This window comes from Peromyscus eremicus, chromosome 5, assembly GCF_949786415.1.
Source record: "Peromyscus eremicus chromosome 5, PerEre_H2_v1, whole genome shotgun sequence".
NCBI lineage: Eukaryota > Metazoa > Chordata > Mammalia > Rodentia > Cricetidae > Peromyscus > Peromyscus eremicus.
Genome location: NC_081420.1, coordinates 19,801,791 through 19,826,904, shown reverse-complemented (window position 1 = coordinate 19,826,904; position 25,114 = coordinate 19,801,791). Strand labels below are relative to the sequence as shown.

The 25,114-nt window shown below is 45.8% G+C and overlaps 1 protein-coding gene across 1 annotated transcript; it reads left to right on the top strand.

Annotated features, from left to right (window-relative positions):
• Window positions 1–1,201: 1,201 nt before the first annotated feature.
• Window positions 1,202–20,459, top strand: Cd83 (CD83 molecule). The gene is made up of 4 exons (XM_059262289.1): window positions 1,202–1,419; window positions 15,135–15,327; window positions 17,182–17,288; window positions 18,941–20,459. The coding sequence occupies exons 1-4, from the start codon at window positions 1,267–1,269 to the stop codon at window positions 19,067–19,069; spliced, it is 582 nt and encodes a 193-aa protein (XP_059118272.1). The 5' UTR covers window positions 1,202–1,266; the 3' UTR covers window positions 19,070–20,459.
• Window positions 20,460–25,114: the final 4,655 nt, after the last annotated feature.

Below are 25,114 nucleotides of genomic sequence, written 5' to 3'. Positions count from 1 at the left end.
AATACGGCACAGCCACTAAGCAGTTGCTGGAATTATTTTTAATATTGTGAAACTGCTCATAATCGAAGCTTACACAAGACAGAAAGATAGTGGGAAGGGTAAGAAAGGTAAGCCACTGAAACCTGTACTTAGGCAAGGAAGTCAGTACCCCAAAGTGTTAAGGGGGTTGCTTCTGGAAGGGTTAGAGGTGACTTTTTTTAAAAAATAACCTAATTGTGGTGTCCATATCTTCTGGATGTGGGTATCCACTGGAGAGTGGTTGACCTGCAGGGAGAGAGTGGATACCTTAAGGAAAACCCATTCTCCCTTCCCCAGAAGCCAGTCAGCTGTCCATGGTTCCTCAGTTAGGGGTGGGAGCTTGTGATTCCTTCCCCCTGCCATGCTGAAAGGTTGATCGCCTTGGTCTTGTGCAGATCATCATTGCTGCTGTGAATTCAAGAGTATCCAGTGTCATGTCCTGAAGACACTGTGTCGCTCTGATCCTTCCAGACCTCTGGCTCTTAAAATCTTTCTGCTCCCCCCCCCCCTTCCCCATAGTCCCTGAGCCTTGGAGAGCCGGTGCTACGGAGATGGACTCAATCTTCGCTTAGACATTGTATTCTAAAATACTTATGCGCATGCATGTAATTAATGCTTTAGTATAAAAAGATCTCCTTTGTTCAAACAATGTAAACAAGGCCAAATGATAACCCGGAAAGAAGGCAGGGAGCCGAGGACTGCAGGCGTATGCCACTGCTCTGGAAGTCTGTAGTGTGTCTGCCCTTATCACAAAATCTGGAGAGGAGCAACGGCGCCACAGTCCTGGGCTTTAGAGGAAGCTGCCCGCCCTCTCTGAACCTGCATGACCGGCTCGATGGCCTGGTTCCCGGCTTGGGTTTGAGGGTCATCGAGCCAGTGTCGCGCGTGCCATCGCGGCTTCGGAAGCCGCAGGGCGCGGGGCCGTTCCGCGGAACTGCTTGTCGCCGCTGACCAGCCGCAGCAGCGACGCGGACTTGGGGACGCTTGCGCGGGGCGGGGACCCGGCCATCCGCCTCCTCCGGCTGGGGAGTCCCCGGGGCCGGCACGCGGGGGAGTCCCCGGGGCCGGCGCGCGGGGAAGTCCCGAGCGCGGGTACAAGAACGCGGCGCGCGCCCAGGAGGGCGGCCCGGACGGTGGCGCAGCGCTCCAGCCATGTCGCCAGGCCTCCAGCTCCTGCTCCTCGGCTGCGGTACGGCCCTCAGCCCGTCGCCCCACGCTGCCTGCGACCCCGCCTCGGTGGCCTGGCTTATGCCGCTCTGTCTCTTCCTCTCTCTTGCAGCCTGCAGCCTGGCGCCCGCGGTGGCAATGCGGGAGGTGACGGTGGCTTGCTCCGAGACGGCTGACCTGCCGTGCACAGCGCCCTGGGACCCGCAGCTCTCCTACGAGGTGTCCTGGGCCAAGGTAAGCGAGGTCGGTGTCTGAGCGGGTTTCTTGCAGGGACAGCGGAAGCAGCCAGCCAAGGGACTGGGTCTCTCGGGGCCGCGGGTTGGGGACTCCAGCTGTTCTGATACCCACTTTCTTCCACCGGGCTTCATCTGCACCTGCATCCAGAGCGCAAGCCCCCTTATGTTAGTTCCTGGTAGATCATGATCAAAGGCGGCTTGGCGTGAATGATCCCCCTAGAGGTTTGCAGGGCATTGAATCCGTGCCGCAGGGCACCTGTGGAGGCTACAGGGAAAGCAACGTGGGCCTAGATTTGGACGTGGGATAGGAAGCATGTCCCCAGACTCCTATTTCTTGTGCCTTGTGACCATGACACTTTCAAAATACAGAAGGGAGGAACACTTGAGAGGGAGGTATTAAAAAGGGTCTCAAGTGACTTAGGCTGGCCACAGGAGGTAGTTAGGAGTGGTCATCTCTTTTCAGCCAAGGCATGTCAATCGGCTCCTACCTCGCTTCTGCTTTCTCCGGCAGTCCCTGAGGGGTCCCACCATGAATGAGGACTTCCACAGGAATGTGCTGGAGCCGGAGGCCCAAACAGGAGAGAGAATGAATCTCTGCCCCTGTGGTGGGAAATTGAGTTGCACAAGACAAGGCATTTGAAAGGTTTCCTTTCAGTGAGATCTCAAGACTCCAAAATTGTAATTCCTGTGGTATGTTAAAGTCCAGCTGCTGTCATTTAATAGAGCTGGCCTTTGCACCTTTCTTTAAGTGAGGTTCGGAGCCAGGCCACCTCCATTTTAAGGCAAATGAATTAAATCCCCAGGGGTGGCTCTCTGATTTGCTGACTTACCTCTGAGGAAGCCTCTGTCTGTTCTCAGTTTCCACAAAACGCAGGGCTGTCTTCTTCCCAATATGCTAGATTCGATGAGAGCTTGTAGTATGGATGGGAGTTTAAACGTGCAAGGCAGCACAGAGGGGACACGTGTGTGTGTGTGTGTGTGTGTGTGTGTGTGTGTGTGTGTGTGTGTGGTGTTTAACCACTTTAGCCAATTGTCTGGGCTGGAGGATGGTAGCTCAGTGGTACAGTGCTTGCTTAGCATGCAAAAGGTCCTGGATTTGAAACCCCAAGCATGAAAGCAAAACCCAAACCAGTCAATCAAATGGATTGTCAGTTCCCCAAGGACGACGGCATCAGTGTTCCTGCTTTATGTCCAGCACCCGGTGTCTATCCTGTCACCAGATCTAAGCGGGACCGTGAGGGAGGTGGCACCATGGAGACCTCAGGACACTGCTGTGTAGAACATTCTAGGACAGTGTGTGTGTGGGGCGGGGTGGATGAGTGGGTGGGGTGGATGAGTGGTGGGGGTTCCTATTGTGTCTTTGTTTCTCCTCTCTTCACTGTGAGCTCAGAGAACAGGAGTCCAGAATTGTAGTCAAAACAATAGCGCTTTAAAAATATTGTAAAAACAATATCTAAGGGCTCACCATATGCCAGACTGTGGGAATAAATATTTACATATATTATTTACCTCTGTCTTCTGGAACAGTGTGGGCTTACCAGGCCAGAAATATGCCTATTCCTGCTTCCTGATGAAGAGACAGAGCCCGGGGGAGCGAAATAAGTGGGCTTTGACCCAAGCTGTCAGATTCCAGATCTTGGCTTGTTAGACTATCTTGATATCTTGATTTTCTACTTTAATTACTTTGGGTAAAGAAAAGCAAAGTGTCCCTGAGCCAGTCAGACAGTGGACTTAGCCATCTCAAGGAGGGAGCAAACAGGAAACCATGATCCCTCCCAGACTGTAATTAAAAAAAGAAAGCATCATTAATATCCCCAGGGGAGTAATTAAAAAGTACTCATGAAACAAGCAGATGAAATTTCAGACTGTGAAGTTCAAACAGTTGTCAAGTTAAATCTCCTCGCGCAGGGTCGTTTGGAATGGTTCAGTAAATCATAGCAATTAGCCTTTGACCTCTTCTTGGATGTCGGCAGATGATGTAACTCTGTAATGTATGTGCTTGTTTATTAGACATAGTTCTTGCAAGGTCTGGCCTGAAGGTCTCTTAAAATTTTTTTCTAGAAAAAAAAAAACCAAAACAACAAGAGGGGGGTGGTAGAGTGCTTGCTTAATATGAGTGGAGCTCTGATGATAAAAGGGAAGGTATCTGTCTAGTCTCATCCCCTCCCCACGGGCTTCGTGGCTGGAGGAGCGGTAGATACAATGCCAACCCACTAGCCAAGTACCTTGAAATCGGTATGTATTATTTCTTCCAGGACTTTTGGAAGTTGTTATTTTTCAGCCCCCAAATTAAAAAATTTGCATTGTTGTTGCTTGTATGACAAAAATGGATAGAGAGTTCTAGAAATAAGGTCATTTTATGGGTGTCTTGGGTTTTCTGTTTTTTGTTTTTTTTTTCTTCATGGTTTTCTTGTCAAGTGTTCTGGGGGAACTGTGAGGTAGGGGATTTAAACTCAGAACCAAAGGCCAGCCCAGCTCTCACCTCCCTTCCTGGTCTCTGTCCTGGCATTATGAAACTTTTTTCTTGTGTGTAGGATTAGTGCAAGGAGAGCAGAGCCCCTTGAAGTGAAGTTTCACTGTCTGTCACGCTGAATCACACTCTTACAGGCTTTCTTTCTGCCTGTCACAACGGTGGTCGTAATGACACACGCCTTAAAATCCCACTTACCATTAGTCCTTGGGTCCCATGGAACATCCTGCCGCTAGCCAGTTAGACTGATGGCTGAGAAAGGACTCCCGCGAGCCATACCTTAAAAACATCGTTTGCCTTTTACCGAAAACTCCAAGTGGGTGGAATCCAGTTAGTGCCAGTCTAAACACTGGTGGATCGGGCCGTTTCCAACTTTACTGTTTCTAAGACGTGGTGATGGGGAAGCCGGCGGGATTCAGTAGTGATAAGCACAGAAGATCAAAGGCCTAATGCAGACATCACCAACCCAGTGTCCTCGAGCACAGCTCTTCCTTCTGTGGGCCAGTGCCCTCCTAACTGGAACCCCCAAAGACACCTTCTCTCCCTACCTTTTAAGGTAGAATAGATGATGGAGAAGAATTAGAAAAATCAATACGTTATCTCCATTGGGACTGTAACTCAGTTTAGTTTTGAAAGTTCTGATAGGTTACAGCTTGGGTAGGAGGAGGTAGTTTGAGAACACAAGCAAATATGCTTTGATCCGTCATGCTTTTGCTGTTGACCATGGTGTTTGTTTGCATTGTGGTTTCAGGGGACAGAGCTGAATACAAGGCTCTGTGTGAGGGGCTGTGTCTGTACTTCACAGAGTGTCAGTGTGTCTCTGCTTGTGTCCACGCAACTGCAGTAGGTCTGAAGAGAGAACACAGCTCCAGATAGAGTGCTTTGGCCACGGTCGGTGTCCTCTGCTAACGAGGAGGAGTCATTTTCTCTGCAGATACAGCGCCATCCTGGGTCATGCTAGGAGCCCTGACAACCTACAGTGAGGCAAAAAGAAAGGGGATATCTGATGTGTCCTCTGGGTGATACTGCGGGGGTGGGGACAGCCCTGCGTCACAAGACGAGCTCTATTTAGATGACTGTCAAAGGAAGGGAGAAAGGGGAAGTGAGACAGTGATTTCAGAGAATGGGTCACACTTGACTCTAGGGGTTAGAAAAGCCTTGGCTAGGGGAGATTGTGGGCGGTCTGGTCCAGTGCTGGGCCCTGAAAAAAGCAGAGGGGTCAGAGGTGAAGCCGTCCCCAGGGGCCTGCCCATGAGCTAATAGGTACCACTTGTTGAGTTTCCTTGATTCTCAGAGGCAATCTAACAACATGTTTTTGGGAGAAAAGGAAACATTTCCATATTAAATTTAAAAGGACTGAAAATCTGAAATATGAAAACTGTATGTACATTAGAATCAAAGAAAAATACTATTGTCCCCATAGGCATGTGCCCTCCTTGCCTTGGAGAAATCACTTTTAGCTCAAACTACGAAAAACATGAAGTTGGTTTTTGGATGTCTTTCATATTTACTCCATTATTGTAACACAAGAGTGTATCAAGTCCTGGACCTGGTAATAGTTCTCCCAAAATCAACATGGAGAAAACGCCTCAGTCAGTAAAGTGCCTAACTTTAGAGCCCCATCACACAGGTTTTTTTTTTTTTAAAAAAAAAAAAAAAAAGCGAATTGATGGCTAGGGTCTGTAACACCAGTGCAGATGACCAGAGACAGCGGATCCCTGAAGTTCATTGGCCAGGCAATCTAGTCAAATCCATGAGTTCTTTGAGAGACCCTGCCTTGACAGACAAGGAGGAGAGTGATAGAGGAAGACATCTGATGTCTACACACATGTACACACCCATACCCACACTCAGAGACAAAGCAAACATTTCCAGAGTAGCATCTTAAGCAAGGGCATAGAAATGTACCACAAAGCATCTTTGGTGCAAGTGAGATAACTAGAGATCCAGAAAGGAAAATGGTGTAGCAGGTAAACCTAGAGACGATGCTGGACACAGGACGGAGACAGAATGTGAAGGACTTGAATGTCCAGTGACAGTGAGTCCAGGGCATACTATCTCAGCTATAATGAGCCATTGAAGGAGTTTCAGCACAGAAAATGATGTCATACAAATCTAAGGAAAGAGCACATGTCTCATGGTGATGGGAAGAACGTAACTCATCTGAGAAGGTAAACCTTTGGGAGCCTATATTCTTTTACTGCACTGAAATTCCCATAAGCTTAGCTCATCAAAGGCTAGAGCACATCTTTGCTTCCTTGGATTTTCTCTATCACCATTTTTGTCTGTGTGGTCAAGGAAGGATGAGGCTACCTCGGAGGGGATGGAGGAAGTCTCAGCCGGATTAGAATGGTGGCTTGCTGAGGTCTTGGACATGGCTGAACATGGCTGAACATGGCATTGTTCATATCTTTTGGAGGATAGGAAGAGGGCTGCTGGGAGTTGAAGAGAAACACCAACAAAAAACCACGTGCTTTCCACGAATACAAGGGGAAACCTGAATCACGCGAGGACTGGGTTTCCTGGGTTTATTCTTAGTGGTGTCACAGCATGGAAAAAGGAGAAGTTTGCAGGAGATCTCAGTGACGTAGACATTTTATGTAAGACAGGACAAAAATCAAATTCTTTACCTAAAAAGGGGTTTCTCTGACTAAAACTGTTTCCATAATCTCTTTCTGGCTACCTCAGCAATGATTCTAAATGTGTGAGCGAGTGTGTGTGTGTGTGTGTGTGTGTGTGTGTACACAGATTGTACAAGGTTTGAGGAGAGGAGGCACATGAGTAGGACTGATCTAGAAGCTGGGGCCACATGGGCAGTGTTCCCCATATGCCACCCTTATGTAGTGGTCTGTGTGTCTGTGTGTATGTGTCCCATCAATTAAGACTTTCTGTTACAATAAATTGCAATTCTATCTTAAAGAAAAGGAACTATGTTGGCTTATCCATGATGTATTAGATTTATTTTATTTTTTAAACATTCCCATCATATATAAGCCAACCTGGTTCCTTTTCTTTAAGAAAAGCTGGGCTTAGAGGTTTGTGAATATCCCTCAGGCTTGGTGACATTCCATTTCTCATCTTTCCCAATCTTTATATTGATTTTATTGCCAGCTTCTTCCTGGCAGGGAAATAGTAGCTGATAAACACACTTGCATATTTTCCCCCAAACAACATTTTTCTCATTAAGTTTTTTCTTTTACTAGGACAAGTATCTGAATATTTTTAAGTGGCTATGATTGCATTGTATGCCAATCACAGCTAATTTCTGAGGGATGTCAGTCAGATCAGAGTCAACTAGACCTCCTCTAGACTCAAGAGGTTCTTGTGGTTCTGTGAAGGACATGAACTCAGAGTCCAGTAGGCACCACAAGATGACAACCTCAGGATGGTTGATGATGTCAATAATGAAAAGGTCCAACATTGCCATCCGGGCCCCAATTAAAAGACTTTTCCGCTTTATAAAGATGACACTTGAGAGAATCAGAATGCTATGGTGTTTTGGAGACATGGTCAGTTAACAAATTTATTTGTAGAGGGCTGGAGAGGTGCTTTAGTTAGTGAAGTTAGAAGCTTAAAAGCATGAAGACCTGGATCTGATCCCCAGAACCAGTGAGAAAAAGTAGGGTGTGGTGGTGTACATCCTGGAGCTGACTAGCTAGATAGCCTAGCCAATCAAAAGAGCTGCTGGCCAGTAAGAGATTCTATCTTGAAAAACAAACGAAACAAAATTTGATAGTACCCAAAGAGGAAGGGCAACTGAGGCAGTCTTCTGGTCTTTACGTGCACATGCACTCACATGAACACCTACCCCCCAACCCCACCCCCCTCGCAGAAACACACACCCCACATCACCCCCCATACACCTCTCTCCCTCCCTCTCTCTCTCTCTCTCTCTCTCTCTCTCTCTCACACACACACACACACACACACACACACACACACACACACGCACACTAACGTGAGATTTCTCCCTAGAGCAATGCATTGAGACTTCTAGGATAATTTTACCAGAAAGAAGCCAAGAAGGATGAGCTGGAAGGAAGGACAGACCGTGGCTGGAGTGGAAAACAATCAGCTATAGCAACAGCTTCTACCTCCAGCTCTCCTAACTCCACAGAGCCCACGAGTGTTTCTTACTTGATCTTTATAATCTATTCCTGCTAGACAAGGGAATGAAATGCAGAGACGAAGTGACTGACGGGAAATGACCCGATTATCTAGTGCAGAAGCTCGGGCTTGACTTCAGGCTTTGTGATTTGGAAGCCAACGTGCTTGTCATGTTCTCATTATTTCTCAGATTCATTCATTTATTCAAATGTATATTCTGAATCCTTCCTGTGCGCAATGAACTATTTAGCAAGCTGAATGAAACCGTGGATGTGTATTTAAAAAAGTAACATCTTTAGGGCTTTCCATATGATTGGTCCCATATTTAGGGTGTGTATGCAACACCATAAATATCTTCACACCACTTCTCTAAGACGTGATCACTCACTCCTTGGTCTAATGGGTACAAACTAACCCTGAGCTGCTCAGCCAGTCAGCCAAGAGCAGAGGGCTGGTGTAGGGCTGGGAATGGCTCCCCCTCCACCCCACTCCAAAGCCAACGCTCTTAATTAGGCCACCTCTGCCATACTCATTATTCTCGCTAGCAGCCATAAATCCGACTCTGTCTCTTAGACCCAGTATATTTCAAAGCAGAAAATCATTTTTCTAATAAAACCACACTCAGAAAAAAACCGACATTAATGCTCATACATTTTATCCTCATTATGACATCAACCTCAGAGCCAAACTATTTTGCACATTATAAAGAGCTGTTTTTATGATGAATGGAGATTATATTAGCACTTTAATTGAGTTAAAACCAAAGTACATGAATGTTAGTGCACAAGAAATGCAATTAACAAAAAGCTGTTCCAGTATGCTTGGGATACATCAGGTTAGTGTAACGACACCTTCAAACACTTGAAGTCTCCCTCTTTCAATATGGTTTATCAAATTGGTAAGTGAAACGTCTAAATTCTGTGTTATTTTTCCTTTTAAAATAAACCTTTTCACCAAGCTTTGATCACATTTTTAGCAGATCTAATATCTGATGAACTCAGACCTCAAGTTTGTGATCAAAACTCCCTGTTTGCTACAGGAATAGTAAGTAATGTTGCCATAGCAATCAAATGTGGTCATTCTAGGAAGTTCACATGGTGTGTGTTGTGTGTGTGTGTGTGTGTGTGTGTGTGTTGTGTGTTGTGTGTGGTGTGTGTGTGTGTGTGTGTGTGTGTGTGGTGTGTGTACAGATATGGTGTGGTGTGTGTGTGTGTGTGTGTGTGTGTGTGGTGTGTGTACAGATATGGTGTGGTGTGTGTGTGTGTTGTGTGTGTGTGTGTGTGTGTGTGTGTGTGTGTGGTGTGTATACATACTCATGCATCTGTGCCTATCCTTGCAGAGGCTAGAGGCTGGAGTTAGGATGCTTTCCTTGTTAACTCTTCACCTTATTTTCATGTGACAAGCTTTCTTTATTGAATCTGGAGCTCACTATTTCCCTAGACCTGCTGGCCAGTGAGTCCCTGGGGCTTGCTTACCTGTCTCTGCACTCTCAGTACTGGGGTTACAGGCGTGCCTGGATTCTGCACGGGGGGCGGGGGTGGGGGTGGTGTGGTGTGGTGAGGATCTGAACTCATCGCCTCACACTTGCACAGCAAGCTCTCTGTCTACTGTGCCATTTCTCAAGCCTCCCAGCCCTCTGGATCCTTTTTGAGACAAGGTCTCTCAAAGTTGGCTAAGCTGGCCTTGAACTTGCAATCCTCCTGTCTCAGCCCTCTGAGTAGCTGCAATCACAGGCTGCCCTACCAGGTCTGACTAATCGTCATATATTTGAGTAAAATTATGTAAATTTGTTTTAAAAAAAAACGTTTGCCACAATAGTTCTTAGTTGAAGTATGGATTCCATTCCAGTGTTATTTATTTAGCTTGTACTCATTCAAATTTGTCTATACATTTGTCTATATATTTAAAAAAATCTATTTAATTCACATGCTCTTAAAATTAGCACTTGTGTTTGCTTGATGTTGTGTTCAGCAAATTAAAGGGAAAGCTCAGTTTAATGTAGGTCTTGTGGTTTCCTTAAGGTCAAATCTCTGACTCAGAGAAAGATTATGATGTTTAGGTCATTTATTCAAATTGGAGGCCTTAAGACAAATCAAAGTCCTTAGGTTTTCTGAAAACGAGATGTCTTGTATTTTTTTTTTTTTTTTTTTTTTTGCTAATTCAATAAAAAAGTTCAGTCGTCAGCATAAAAGTTAATCCACCGAGTGTGGATATTTAAAACAGCATTGGAACGAGTGTTTTGAGGAATTAATTTGCCCAAATTATGTTGTGCTTTCAGACGTTGTATGGCGATATTAGCATCACGGAGTGTGCATTAAACAGTTCCCGTCAATTATGCTCGGCTATGAATGAAGCGGAGGGTTCCTTTTGTTACAAATTACTATTTCCTAAAACGCTTTCGCAAAGACGCAATAGAACACTTTTAGACTTGGAATGTTTAAAAAACTGCTCTTGCCAGTGGCTGGTTTCCCGCCAGCTCCAGCGCTCGTAAGAACTCAGAGAATAAAGCAAAGAGGGGCTGTCCATCCGCCCTTCCCCCTTTCTCCTCCCTCTGGGACATCTCCTTCAGTCCCCAGTGCTGCTTCAGCCATGGCTGGTTCCCTTGACGTGGCAAGATGACATGTTCCCGGCCACAGGTCTTTTGAGAATCATTTGAAGTCTTATATAAGGGGTTTCCTGGATAACCATAGTGTTACAATCTGGTTTTGAGCACGTAAAACAAACAAAAATAGTTGCTACTTTTACAGCAGGGGGAGATCCAGTATTTCTCAGGTGGAGTCACCTGAAAAGAAAGGTCTATCTCCCCCCACCCCTCCGCCTTTGGATAGTATATCTTAAGGGCTGGAGAGATGGCTCAGCGGTTAAGAGCACTGGCTGTTCTTCCAGAGGTCCTGAGTTCAATTCCCAGCAACCACATGGTGGCTCATAACCATCAATAATGAGATCTGGTGCCCTCTTCTGGCCTGCAACTGCCTGCAGGTGTATATGCAGTTATATCTTAAAATGACAAAAGGAAGGGTAACAGACGTTACATATACCTCCAACATGAAACTAGGAGACGGCTGTGAAATATTTCCAGGTGCACTGTATGACTTTGACTGTTGTGTCCCTCTTATCCATGATGTCACCTTTTCCATCTCAATGACCTGTGGCCAACTGTAGTATAAACATCTTAAATGGAACATTCCAGAAATCAGCAATTCCCAAGGTTTTCATTGTTTGCTGTTCCGAGTAGCATGACGAACACCTCACACCTTGTCCTGTCTGGGATGTGAATCACCCTTCTGTTCAGCTTAGCCACGCAGTATGGCTACCTTCCGCTAGTTACTAAGCAGACTTTGTGGCTGTCAGATACACTTAGTATCAGACACGCTTGCTTGCATTCAAGTCCCCCATATTTTACTTAATAATGGGCCCAAAGCACAAGAGTGGTGATGCTAGCAGTTTGGATATGCCAAAGAAAAACCATAAAGTGCTTCCTTTAAGGGAACAGGTGACTTACTAAAAAAAAAAGGAAAATCCAAGCTCCTCATGCTGAGATTGCTGAGGTCCGTGGTAAGAATGGATCCTTTATCTCAATATTTTGAAGAAGGGAAAGGAAATGCTTACTCATTCTGTTGTCGTGCCTCAAACTGTAGAAGCCATGGTCAAGGCGTGTCACAAGTGCATCAGTGAGATAGAAAAGATGAATTTGGTGGGCAGAAAATGTGCACAGAAAACCTGCACCTGTTTAGAAACTGAACTGTCCTGAGTAGGTATGTACAGGAAAACAGCATTGCGCCTTTCCATAGTCAGGCTCAGTTCCGCCTGTGATTTCACCTGCTAAAGGTCTTGGGCAGATTCCCGTGGATAAGACACAACACCACTGTGGTTACTTATCAACCAGAGGGCTGTCACTCATTCGGCAAGCGTTCTTGGGTTATGCTAGCTCTCTGGCACTGGGAAGAAAGGGCCTTTGGAGGAGACCTGTGAGAGCGGAGGTATTTGGCTGTAATTCCACCAGTGGTTGTGATGGCTCAGCAAGGCAGGATTTGGCAAGCGATGGCGCCGACAACCTTGTTCTGCACCTCCCTTCATTTCTTCCTTTCTCCCTTCATTTCTTCCTTTCTCCCTTCATTTCTCCCTTCTGCCCTCACCGTCTCGCCTGGCTTTTGCGTTGCTACTAACGACTGGAATGGAATAGCTAGAATCGTTCGGGAAGCCCACAGGAATCTGACCACAAAGTGTACTCCTTGCTATTGGAGCTGCCTTGTTACAAAGTGAATTCCTTTGCAGGTAGCTAGAAGGTCACTGCCAAGCAGCTCTGATCGCCACCGTCAGCCTGCTTTATCAAAACAGGCATCGTCGATTGTACGGCAGCTCCTGTATTGGAGTGCTGTGGATTTTGATCTTGACTTTCTCATGGGCCTTTCTGAACTCAGAGAGCGCCCTCTTGATGGAAAGAGCTCCCCGGGAGGAAAGCAGAGGCAGGTCATCGCTAACTGCCTGTTGCAGCCGTATTTGCCATTGAGGGTTGATTTAGAAAAAAAGAGATGAATGGAACATCGGGCAGGGCTGTGCAAGACTGAGGTGGGCTAATCATCTCAGACTGGTCTTATGTGGCAGCTGACACAGGTAGGCGCCGCTGGACAGTCAGGGGCCACGAGGAACTGGCTCTAGAGCAAGTTGGAGGCTCTCTGTTTCTCTGACAGCTCTTCAGCCGTCTCCTTCCACTGCTTCGTGTTTAAGCATGCTCGTGTGTGTGTGTGTGTGTGTGTGTGTGTGTGTGTGTGTTTGTGTGTGTGTATGTGCATGTGTCTATATGCGTGTGGAGACCAGAAGTCAGTGTTAGGTGTCACTCAATCACTCCCTGCCTTATTTTTTTGAGACGGGGGTCTTCCATTGAACCTGGAGCTCCCCAGTTTGACTACAGTGCCTGGCTCAAGCCTCAGGGATGCTTCCTGACTCTACTGGTTCAGCACTGGGATTATGGGCATGTGCCCACCACACCAAGTTGTTTTATATCAGGGTTAAGGATTGAACTCGGGTCCTCATGCTTGGGCAACAAGTCAAGTCCTCACTCAGTCCCAGTGTTGCTGTATTTTTGAACCTCCAGAGGGGCCAGATTTTAGCTTTCACCTGGAGATTCTTGATTACTTAATAAGGAACTTTATAAAATGGGAAGGACTAGCAAGAAATGGGATTTATGTTTGCAGACAGCCTGAGGAGAACACTCTTTTCAGCTTGGTTCTGGGAGTGAGCATCCATCTGCCAGCAGATGTCTCTCTAGCCCACGGCACAGGAATGTCAGCACACTGAAAGTTGGGCCCGAAGCTGGGTGGCCTTGCTGTGCCTTGCTCGGCTTCCACTGGTCCCGTGTGTGTGTGTGTGTGTGTGTGTGTGTGTGTGTGTGTGTGTGTGTGTGTGTTCATGCACACACACATAAGTGAGCTTGTACACTTTTATTTCACAGAGTGGCCCCCCCAACCCCTTAGTTATCTATTTCCATCCCAGAGTCCCCCCTGAATGTTGAAGAACTGCAGCATGCTCCCCATTCACTATTTACAGCTGCTGGCATGGAGAGTCTGATAATTTGTCCCTTTTTCTGAGGGGACTCTTGGGTGCTGTTATGATAGTAGGGATAGGTGAGGGATGTCACTTGTCTCAAGGCTTCCTACTGGTCCCCAGGCAAGCAGCAAAAGGCAGTTCCAGGCTGGTTGGGGATGCTGACTTCCTGCTAGCTCTGAAAGGGATGTTCTGCTTTACTGTTACTGAAAATCTGTTTTACAAGCTTTTTAATTAAGGTGTGTCCAACCTGTTGCCTGAAGGACACACGTGCCTCAGAATAGCTATAAACGTGGCCCGACAAAAATGTAAACTTTTTAAAAATATCATGAGACAATTTTGGTGTTTTTTTTTTTAATTGCACATTTCTCTAAGTGTGAACCTTGTAAACAGTGTGCTGTGGTGTCAAAAGTTTGGATGTGCCTAAAGCTATTTAACTGGAGGAACCATCTGGTGAGTGCAGATTAGAAACATGTTCAGGCCTTGCAGGTATGAGGACCTGAGTTCAGTCCACAGGAACCCACAGGAAAAAAAAAAAGCCAGATGCAGAGGTGCATGCTTGTGGTCTCAGTGCTTGTAACCAGGTCTGGGACTCACTGGCCAGCCAGGCTGGCCTACATGGAAAGCTTCAGGTCAGTGAGAGACCTTGTCTGAAAAAACAAAGTGGATCTCACCTGAAGAATACAGCTGAGGTTGTCATCAGACTTCTACACACACACACACACACACACACACACACACACACACACACACGAACATGTACATGTACATATGCACAAACACATACACACTAAGAGATGTATGGGAAAGAGAGTAGATAATGAATGTGGCGTATGTTACATTTTTAAGTAGAAGAAGATGCTGAGAACAACCCACAACTGCATCTCCAAGATAGCTCAAGAGAAATTAAAAATATATAATTTATTAATGAATTTTTAAAAATTAAATTGCTTGGCTAGCTTGGGCATCTAGTCCATCAGGATGGCCTGTAACTGTCCTTCCATACATAGTTTGAGATGACTCATAAAACTTCATACCATTCTCCTCAGCATCTTCCTGCCTGAGAAGAGAGAGAAACATGGTCAGTTACTACTCATTTGTGATCTTGAACATCAAAGGTGCTTGCTAACAGGGCCCACGCTCATCTGCACCTTGGGTTTAGTTGAATTGTCTAGCAGTGTTTTTTTTTTTTTTTTTTTTTAAACAGATTTAGAAAGTTTTCCAAGAAACAGACTGTTTCCAAGAAACAGACTGGCATCCAAAATTAAGAACCAGCTAGGGGATGAGTTAGTGTCTGAAACAAAACAAAACAAAAACCAAAAGAACACTGGGCCCTTGTCCCCAGGTGACTTACTCACCCCTGTAGGGTAAGTGCTCCCATCAGAAAGCATATTCTTATCTTGTTTCAAAGCAAACATAGCCTTAGAGAGATTTTTGTAGATCCTCTTCTCCCCTGGAATTCACAGGTATGAAAAAAAAAGCTGCCCTATCTTGCTTTAAAAACATGCACTTTGGATGGATTTGTGAAAACAGGTTGTGAGACCTTCCTGTGAGTCTGTCAGTAAGTGTGACTCATTGTTGCTTCTTCACAGCTCTCAGAGGGTGGCAATGAAAAGCTGGAGCTCCCCCAGAGCAGGCAAAACAACTCCTTTGAGGCGCCCAGGACAAGGTATTCCTTGACGATCCAGAACACTACAGTCTGCAGCTCTGGCACCTACAGATGCGCTCTGCAGGAGCTTGGAGGGAGACGTAACTACAGTGGCACCGTGATTTTGAAAGTGACAGGTGAGCTCGTCTTGCTCCTTTTCTCCTCACAGCCTGGGGTGTGTTTTCTGTGGGCCCCAAGGTCTCTCCTCTTCCGGAATCTGACTCTGCAGCTTAGGAAGACATCTGTGGCTGGAAGTGAATTCCTCTGAAGAACGTCATGATTTTTTCTCTATGTGGCTTAATCTGTGCGTTGACTTTTGCCCAACATTTGCAGGGACTAAGGCCAGAAATGACAAACATATTGTCTATAAGGCTCTGGTTTTACACAACAGTTACACTCTCTTCATGTCACGTATCTGAAAGCTTTAGAACTAAGATAATAATCTTCAGATCACAAGAATATGACTGCCTTTTAAAGGGCCAGTCAGTGTCTGCACTTTGCTCACGCGCACACACACACACACACACACACACACATACACACACACACACACATGAACACACACAACCTTACACCCCTTTCAATATCCAGCCCTCTGCCCTAGTTTGCTTGTCTTTGTGACACATTGTACACTTGCCATGCAATGTATGATTAGCTAAATCCAAATCTTCCCCAGGTTCAAGCAATTCTCTGTTCTAGGCTTTTCTCAGCACACAGTAGGCCCTCAACAAATATCTAAATGAATAAGAAATGAGAATAGCCTAACCAGGGAGAGTTATGAAGGACAGAGAGGAAGTGAAGAGCACAGCTGATTGCCTTCCATCTTCTTCTCCAACACAGTATTGCCTCCAAGTCAAGGGTCAGATTGGAATGACTGTTTAGATGTGTCTCAAACACTGACACACACTGGTGTGTAGCTGATGATGTCACTATCTTAAGCTAAGCCTCATCTTTCAAATGGGGCTAGTCATATCTGTATGCTGTTTGTTGCTAAATTTAATGAGATATTACACTAGGATGCTATGTATGGTGCCTGAGGTAGACGGAACACTCAGGCATTGTTAGGGATCCCTAAGACAATGTCTCTCAACCCTTTCCATTGAGTTATAGACCCTTGAGAGAATCTATTTCTAGACCACTGCGCTGCAGTTTTGAATCCAATCTCAAATCCATAAGATTCCAGGGAACAATTTCTTGGAATCATCTGCCTGCTGCCTGCCCCTGCCCAGGCGGTGAGCCAAGCCCATTGGCAATCTCACTGTAGTACAAGCCAGACATCAGCTCGTGTCTGAACTGAACGGGACACGGTCCTTCTCCCAAGCTGTTCCTGGCTGGGTTCTCCCTTCTGCCCTCCTCTAGTGCCCCAGGCACAGCCTCAAACACCCTAGGGAGCTGGTTCTCCCATCCTGTGCTGCTGGCCTTCTCCAAGAACTGTAGTTGAGGGGTTGGGGTGGTACAATGCTCAGCTAGTGTGCAGGAAACCCTGGGTTCAGGGAACTAGGGAAGGTAGCACATGCCTATCATCTGGGCACTCAGAAGGTAGAGGCGGGGGGGGGGGGGGGGGGCGGGATCAAGGAGTTCCGAGTCATCTCTGTTGCATGGTGAGCTCAAGGCCAACTAGGGCTACATAAGTCCCTGTCTCAAGAAGACAAAGCTCTAGATTTCTTGGACAAGAACAGGCAGATTCCCAGCCTCAGTTTCTAGTCTGAGTGTCCTTAAGTTGAGATCACTCACCTAAGAGTTCACCTAGTCACAAGAAGTTAAGGTGGTTTCCGGCCCTGGAAGTTCAGCAAACATCCCACACATCCCATGGCATATAGCCAGAGCAGTGTGACAACAACCACTTAGGACTGTTGTCACTGCCACCACGACTGTCTTTCCTGACTGACAGAACTAGGGTGGGGATGGGCACCTTAGGACCAGAGGAAGCAGGAGTGGAGCGGGGTAGAACCGTCCTTACATGTCTTCATAGGTTCCTTCCCTTTCCTCAGGATGCCCTAAGGAAGCTGCAGAGTCACCTTTCAGGAAGTACAGGGCTGAAGCCGTGCTTCTCTTCTCTCTGGTCATTTTCTACCTGACACTCATCATTTTCACCTGCGTAAGTATCTGCTCAGAACGTCTACTGCTGTGATGTGGTCCCCGGGGCCCCACTGGTTCCTGTAGGCTTTGTAGACAGTGTGAATCATTGAAAGCTTACCCTCTGAAGGCTGGGCATTTGAGGCCTCCACACTAGGAAGCACACTGGGATTCCTCCAGCTTGCTTTTGTTTAGTGAGTCACCTGGAGCGTTATGTAATGCCTGTGGGTTAGACAGGTGAGGTTGTGTAGGATGGTCTGAAGAATCCCACCATGACTTGAAGGACTTGTGGTCACAATGTCACCATCCACCACCTGCAGAGGCCTTACGCTTGCAGTATTTTGTCATCCCCTTTGATCACACTGCCCTGGGCCTGTTTTCTCTTAGCGGATCTACTTATATTTCTGTATTTCCCATCCTTTTTAGGATTTGATCCTAAGAAGTCAGAACACTGGGGCACCCAAAAGGTCCTCTAGAGTAGAGGGTGACTGGCAGTACTTGGAGCATTCTTGACACACCCTTCAGCTATTAGTCATAGGCTTCAGCTGGAAGCCCTTAAGCCCATTTTTGGCTCTTCACCTGGACTGACCATAGCCCTCAGGGAGCAGGGCCGTCTGAGACTCTGACAAACTGGGAAGCAATCCTCTCCATATGTCTCAAAGCCATCAGAAGGGCTGGCTACCCAGGGACCAGGACAGACTCATCCTGGAGCCATCCCAGGGTTGGCTCTTATCACTTACCATGTCCTTATATTCAGCTGTCTGTCCCTCTTACTGTCTAAATCATGTTTCTGATTTCTATTTTAAAAATCAACAGACATCACATCATATCCCATAACCATATACAATTATTATATGTGAATAAAAATTTAAGTCGCTAGTTTAGTTAAAGAAAAAAAACAGAACAAAATGAAATATTAGTGTTTCAAAATCAGGCAAAGATGAAAAAGTGTATTTTTGCAATACTCATAACTTTGAAATGAATTGTTGAGTAATATACTAAGATTTTTCTGGATGTTATCAATTTCTCAAAGAATGATTACACCCATTAATCTGAAAAGGGCTCTTAAGGTGAATGTATTTTTGATGGTGCTATTCATTAAATATAGAGCCTTTCCTAAATGGGCTTTAAATAAAATAAAGATTTTATTTAAAATAGTTTTTAAATAAAAAGCAAATATATACAAATAAAGCAAAAGACTTCTGTGAGAATCTGCTGCATACAAAGCCAGTCACTGCATGGGATAGCAATAAATGGTTGTTGTGTCCCCAGCGTCCTGGAGCTCACAGTTGGGTCAGCAGGGTTGTTTGTTTATAAGAAGGTAACTAGGATGGTCAGACAGTACAGTAAGATGGCCGCCTTTGGTTTCTTGTCGGCAGATATCTGCTTCCACAGGTACTGGCTTTCCAGGGTTTGTGACAGTGGGGGCTAGGGAGCACTGCAGTTGGGAATCAGTGAGTCTCCTGATGAGATTTAGAAACATCAGGGAAGTGGTACTTATAGCTTATAATGAATGAGGGGTGGTGTATATAAGAAGTGCTTCCAAAATGAGGTGTCCAGACAACTCAAGGGCGTGTGTGTGTGTGTGTGTGTGTGTGTGTGTGTGTGTGTGTGGCAACCGTCAAGTTTCCCCAATAACTAATTTCTGAAATCTTCTCATTTTGCTTTTTATAGAAATTTGCACGACTACAGAGTATTTTTCCAGATATCTCTAAACCTGGTACGGAACAAGCTTTTCTTCCAGTCGCTTCCCCAAGCAAGCATTCGGGGCCAGTGACCCTTCCCAAGACAGAAGCAGTATGAGTAGGGTCTCTGCTGGTTCTTACAAAGCCAAGGGCACATCAGATCAGTGTACCTGAATGCTGCCTGGACAGGAGAAGAAAGAGCCCCACCCTCAGATGGCAACCTTCCTTTGAAGTCTTTCACCTGACAGTGGGTTCCACACTACTCCCTGCCACAGGGTCTTGAGCACCATCACACGATCATGAAGCATGGGGCCATCACTGCTTCTCTGTGGCTGTCAGCTTAGTGTTTCATGCGGCTATCTGGTCAACCTCTTGAATGCATTTCAGTCATGTAAAAGCTATGGCGAGATGCAGGTGGAGCAGGGTCACAGGAAATTTGAACACTCTGAGCTGGCCCTGTGACAGACTCCTGAGGACAGCTGTCCTCTTCTACATCTGAGATACATCTCTTTGTATTTGTCCTGTTTTGTTGCACCAGTCCAGATGTCTCACATCTGGCAGAAATTGACAGGCCAAGCTGTGAGCCAGTGGGAAATATTTAGCAAATAATTTCCCAGTGCGAAGGTCCTGCTATTAGTAAGGAGTATTATGTGTACATAGAAATGAGAGGTCAATGAACTGTTCCTCAGCAGGGCCTTTTCATCTGGAAAAGATATCCATAAAGCGGCAGTACAGAGGGATGCCACATTTATTTTTTTAATCTACATGTACTTGTCGAAGAATTTTCATGTTTTTCAAAGAAGTGTGCTTCTTTTCTTTTTAAAAACTGATTGCCTAGTTAGGTAGCAGTGCTAGCTGACAATCAGCCCCAGTGAATATGGACAGTGTCCCTCAGAATCGGGACAACAAGCTAGAAGCACTGTACAATGTCCTGCTGGGAAGGGCAGACCATGGACTGTGCCACCTGAAGTCTGGCCACAATTGTCCAAACCTGTCTGTATGGTCCTGGATGAGTCACTTGTGGCTTTCACTTTCCAGCTTGTAAACCAGATAGTTTTGGTCTGGGTTGACTACAATGGATGTGAAAATGCTTTGGAAAAGCTGAAGATACTGTTCACAGTGGCAACCCCCCTGGGTTGTTTTCTTGTTGATATCCTAGAGTTCTGGAGCTGACAAAATGCCTGTCATGTCTCACCTTTCCCATCGATCCAAACAAAGACGGCTGTAAAGAGGACCTTACCATGGTCTTCCATGTGAACTCTTCTGAGAAACGTGGAGACTGGCTCAGTGTTTAGTTCTTGAAGATACGAACCCATGGGAGCCACTGGGCCATGGCAGGACGGAGTTCTCAGATGTTGCACTGACGTGACATTGTGGCATTTCTTTAATGAACCTGTCCCCTTCCTCATTTGCTTCCCAAAGAGATTTTGTCTCTTTAATGGTGTGTGCATCACCCACACTAGCATGAGAGTAAAAGCAATGTTGAGCTGACCCAGTGTTTACCTCTTAGTTACCACTTTCATGCTATTAAAGGTGTGCATGTGAAGAAGAATGTTCCTCTTCTATGTCTTTAAAATAATTCACACTCTGGGATGAGTGCTTGAATGCTGACTGGGGAATAAGAATGTAGAAATGGTAGTAGTAGAGGACTGGCTGATTTCCTAAGTCTGGGACAGGGGTGGGGGGCAGACACATATGGCTGACAGACTTCTGTGACATGGCATTCCTTCTTGCAAAGTCTACCAGATCCTGGAGCTGCATCCCTAGCAGCTAGTACATGGTCAGCTTGCCCACCTATGTGACCATGGCAGAGGTGGGTGGGGACACACCAAAAGAGAGGATCTGCTTCTAAATGATATGAGAAGTTGGGGCCACTGATCTTGGGATTCGTGGTGTTTTATTTGAGGTTTTCAAATAGATACCTAACCCCTAAGATCTACACAAAGTGCTTGTGGTGGCTGTAAAAAGCATCATGGACGAGAGGCTCTTTGTGAAGATGAATACCTACAGAGTGCCTGTCAAAGCTGCAGAATCACTTTGAATGGATTCAAGTCCGTTGTCAAATGCTTTACAAATGCACCAGATAACTTAGTATCATGTTGAGGAACTCAGACCTCTTATCCATGTGAAGTTGTGCCGCCTCAGTCAGGAGATTTAGAGTAAGAACTGTTATTCATTTACTAGATGTGTTCCGATGATTAATTGAGGGAGTCCACGGAAGGGCTAAGTGTCTCGCAGGGTTAGATGCTAGGAGAACAAGAAAGGAGAAAGGGGAGTAAAAAACATGCCGGTGCCCACAAAGTTTTGACAAGCTTGTTTTATTAAAAGGAATAAATAGGCTTGTTGGGTGTTGCATGTTACCTTCTGAGAATTAAAACACAGTGAAATACTCTGTAGGCATGAGAGCAATTGTGTGGAGTCCAGGGAGGAGGGTTGTCCTTGTTGCTTTACATAGACTTAACTAGAAACATTATTAAAATTTGAGAGCAGGTTGACTGCATGTTTCACACCTAATACTTAGTGTTAAAAAATGCATGTATGTGTGTGTGTGTGTGTGTGTGTGTGTGTGTGTGTGTGTATGTGTGAGAGAGAGAGAGAGACAGACAGACAGACAAACAGATGGGGAGACAGAGAGAAGAGTCATTGAGGGACAGTCATAGAGAGATATATAGAGAGAGTCATACACACACAGATATACAGTCAGAGATAAAGAGAGGGAGAGGAGGAAGGAAAGAGGGATGGAGGTGGAGAGGGAGGAGAGTGAAAGAGCAAGAAAGTAGAAAAGGGAAGAGGGAGAGGTCACAGGAGAAACAGGGAGAGAGGGAGAGAAAATGAGAGGGAGATAAGGAATGGAAAGAGGGAGAGAGGGGAACAGGAAGAGAGAGAAGATGGAGATGGCAAAAACAGAGGGAACAAGAAAAGGTAGGGGGCAGGAGAAGGAGGGAAGGAAGGAGGAAGAGATAGATGAGAGAGAGAGGAGAGAGAGAGAGAATGGAGAACTTACTGGCTTTCTGCTGCCTCTGTTGAATCCTACCCCCTATTTCAACTGCATTTACTTTGTCATCACCGCTGGGGAGAGCTTTGTTCTCACACTTTCCTTTGTCCATGGAATTAGATCTACACTTGTACTGATGTTGCCTTGGGATGTCCCAGGACACAAATATAAACACATCAGCTGCATGTTCTAAAAGACAATCTGCAGATTTTTGTATTCCTAGTACTACGTAGCAGGTCTCATCCTAGATAAGCCTGTCTCACAGTCCTGGAACCCAACCAGTGCCTGCTAGTCTGCCAGGGTTGTAGCCTCTCACACACAGGCAGCCAAGGGAGGCCATATTTACCCCACAGCACAGTCTCAGAACCCTGAGCTGTGCCTTCATTGGTAGCTTTGATTGGTTGCGTTGATGGGGCCATTAATAATAGTTTGTGTTTCCCTTGTAAAAATAGCACACAAGGAGGGGTTGGAGAAGTGACTCAGTGGTTGAGATCACTTGTTCTTGCAGAGGACCCAAGTTCTGCTCTCAGACTCCACTCCACTTCCAGGAAATCAGTTGCCCTCTCCTGTCCTCCATGGGCACTGCATGCATGTGGTGTGCATACATATGTGCAGGCAAACACACATAAGTCTTTAAAAAATATTACAGAGGCTGAGACAGGAGCTGTGTGCTTCATTTCCCCAGTTTCCCTGGTAGCATTGAATCTGCAGAGCCAGTCTTGATTCTGATTGGTTGATGAGATGCAGCTGTCAGTTCTTTGTCCAGAATCTGTCACTGATATTTACTGTCCCCTTCCTAGATTTACTTGGCTTTGAATTTTCACATTTGAACCATATAAGAAATTAAAATTCAACTTCTGCCTTTCTGTGCTGGTGTGTGAGTGTTTGTGTATGTGTGTGTGTCTGTGTATATGTGTGTGTCTGTATGTGTGTATGTGTGAGTGTGTGTGTCTGTGTGCGTGTATACCTGTCTGTGCATGTGTGTGTGTGTGTGTGTGTGTGTGTGTGTGTGTGTGTGTGTGTAATGATGGTAAAGTTAAACATAAGTATATTGGCTGAGGGTTAGCCCTAGACAGATACTTTTGAAAGACCTGAAGCCAGACTCAATCTTTTCTTTTAAAGAGCATCCCTTCTGGTGGGAGGAGACAAGAGCTCGGTGCATGAACCTGTTACTAGTTTCACTTAGCATTGTGGAGAAACATGAACATAACAGGAAGAGTGGGGATGCCCGAGTTCTTTTGGGAAACACCTGGGAAGGGGAAGGTGTACTGGTTACTTTTCTCACTGCTGGGACTCAACAGAAGCAACTTAAGGAAAAAGGCCTTATTTCGGCTCACAGGTTAAGAAGAGACATGGTCCATCACAGGGCGATGGGGACGGGAGCAAGGTAGCAGGGGCTGCTTGCTCACGTCTGGATGGATCTGGAAACAGAGGAATGCTGGTTTTCCTTTTTCTTTTTTGTTCAGAGGAGAAGCCCTGCCCGTGGTACAGTGCAGCCTTCCTTCGGGGGTCTTCCTTCTCCTCAGACCTCACTAGTAAAGCCACAGAGGGAAAGAAGAACATATTCTAGATAATTCCAAACCTAGTCTCAGGAGCAATGAAGACCGACCATCTTGGGAAGCTATGCAGATGAACTCCATTTAAACTAGGACTTCAAAGCTAAGCACGATTTTGAGTAATGGTGGGAAAAGACAGAGAACACAAAGGAACCTGTCTAAGAAAGTAGGGCTTGGGCTGAGGGTGACTTGAGAATTATGGAAGCAAAGGGCCTCCCCATTCCAGATGGAGTGAGGAGAAAGCAGAGGTGAGTGACACACACATTATCTCAGACACTTAGAGCTATGGTACAGTATTGATGGATCCAGAGCTGTGCGGCCACATTGTCAGATCATTTGGGGACAATAGCCAGGAAAAAAAGGTGAAGGAGTAAACGAAAGAGCTGGGAGAGATGTATGGCATCAAAACCACCAAGCAGGCTGGAAGTCCAGAGCAAAGATGGAGAGCTTTTTTAAAAAAATCATGTATTCATTGTGTATGTATGTTTGCGTGCACAGGCCTTGGCATGCGTGTGGAGATCAGAGATCAGAGGTCAGTTGCAGGAACTAGTTCTCTCCTCCTACCAAATGGATTCTGGGGTTTAAGCTCATGTCATAAGGCTTGGTGACAAGTGCCTTTATCCACTGAGCCGTCTCTCTGGCCTAGGTTTTGAGTGTCAATATGAGACCTAGGTGTTGCAACTGTGTGTGTGTATGCACGCACACATGTGTGTGTGTGTGTGTGTGTGTGTGTATGTTCCCGCACACACATGTGCATTGTGTCTGTCTGTCGGTCTCTGTGTGTTTTTAAATTAAAGTCTCCTTTCTCTTTTAAACATGACAGACTTGGAAAGTGCTCCATCCCTCCCATCTCACCTGTACACAGCTGAATCATGTGAGGGCACAGAACATGCCATGTTTCCTGGCCTGCTATTGGTGACATGCTTCAAGCTGGCCTTAGTCCTCTTTACTTCCACTTCCATTTTTCTGTCCTAGAAGGATATGCCTACTGTCCATTCTCCTTATATAACACGGTATTTATTATGCTTGACCAGCTGTCCTATAGAACACAGCATGCATCATCTGAGTTCTTTCGGTTCATTTTTTTTTCTTTTTTTTTTTTTTTTTTTGGTGTGTTTTCAACCACATAACTGATACCAGATTCCTTCCTTGGTTCTCTGCCTTTTCAATTCTGCCCAGCTGACTTTGTGTTATGCAATTACTCCTTAATTTTTAAAAGTCGCTAAATCAGGGTAAACCCAGGGACACCTTCTGGGCTGCGTGATGGGTTGTTCTGGGGAACGAGTATGAATGCGTGATGGGGAAAGGCAAACGGTGTACAGCATCGCTCGTTTCAGACCTTCATAAATCACACCCAGCCCCTGTCCTTCAGAGCCAACGCATTTCACTTGCACATCTCTCTTCTCCTTTCCACTTCTTGATTTCATTCTCCCCATGAGATTCCAGGCAGAGCACAGTTAGGTCCCCTGGGACTACCAGGAAAACATCATCTAGACTGGGTGTGTCTGTTTCCATGGCTCCTGAGAAGTCACGGTGAGGGAAGGAGGTGGGACTCGGGTACTAAAGCAAGTCTTCCATTCTCTTCTCTTCTTCATGCGTAATCATGTTCAGC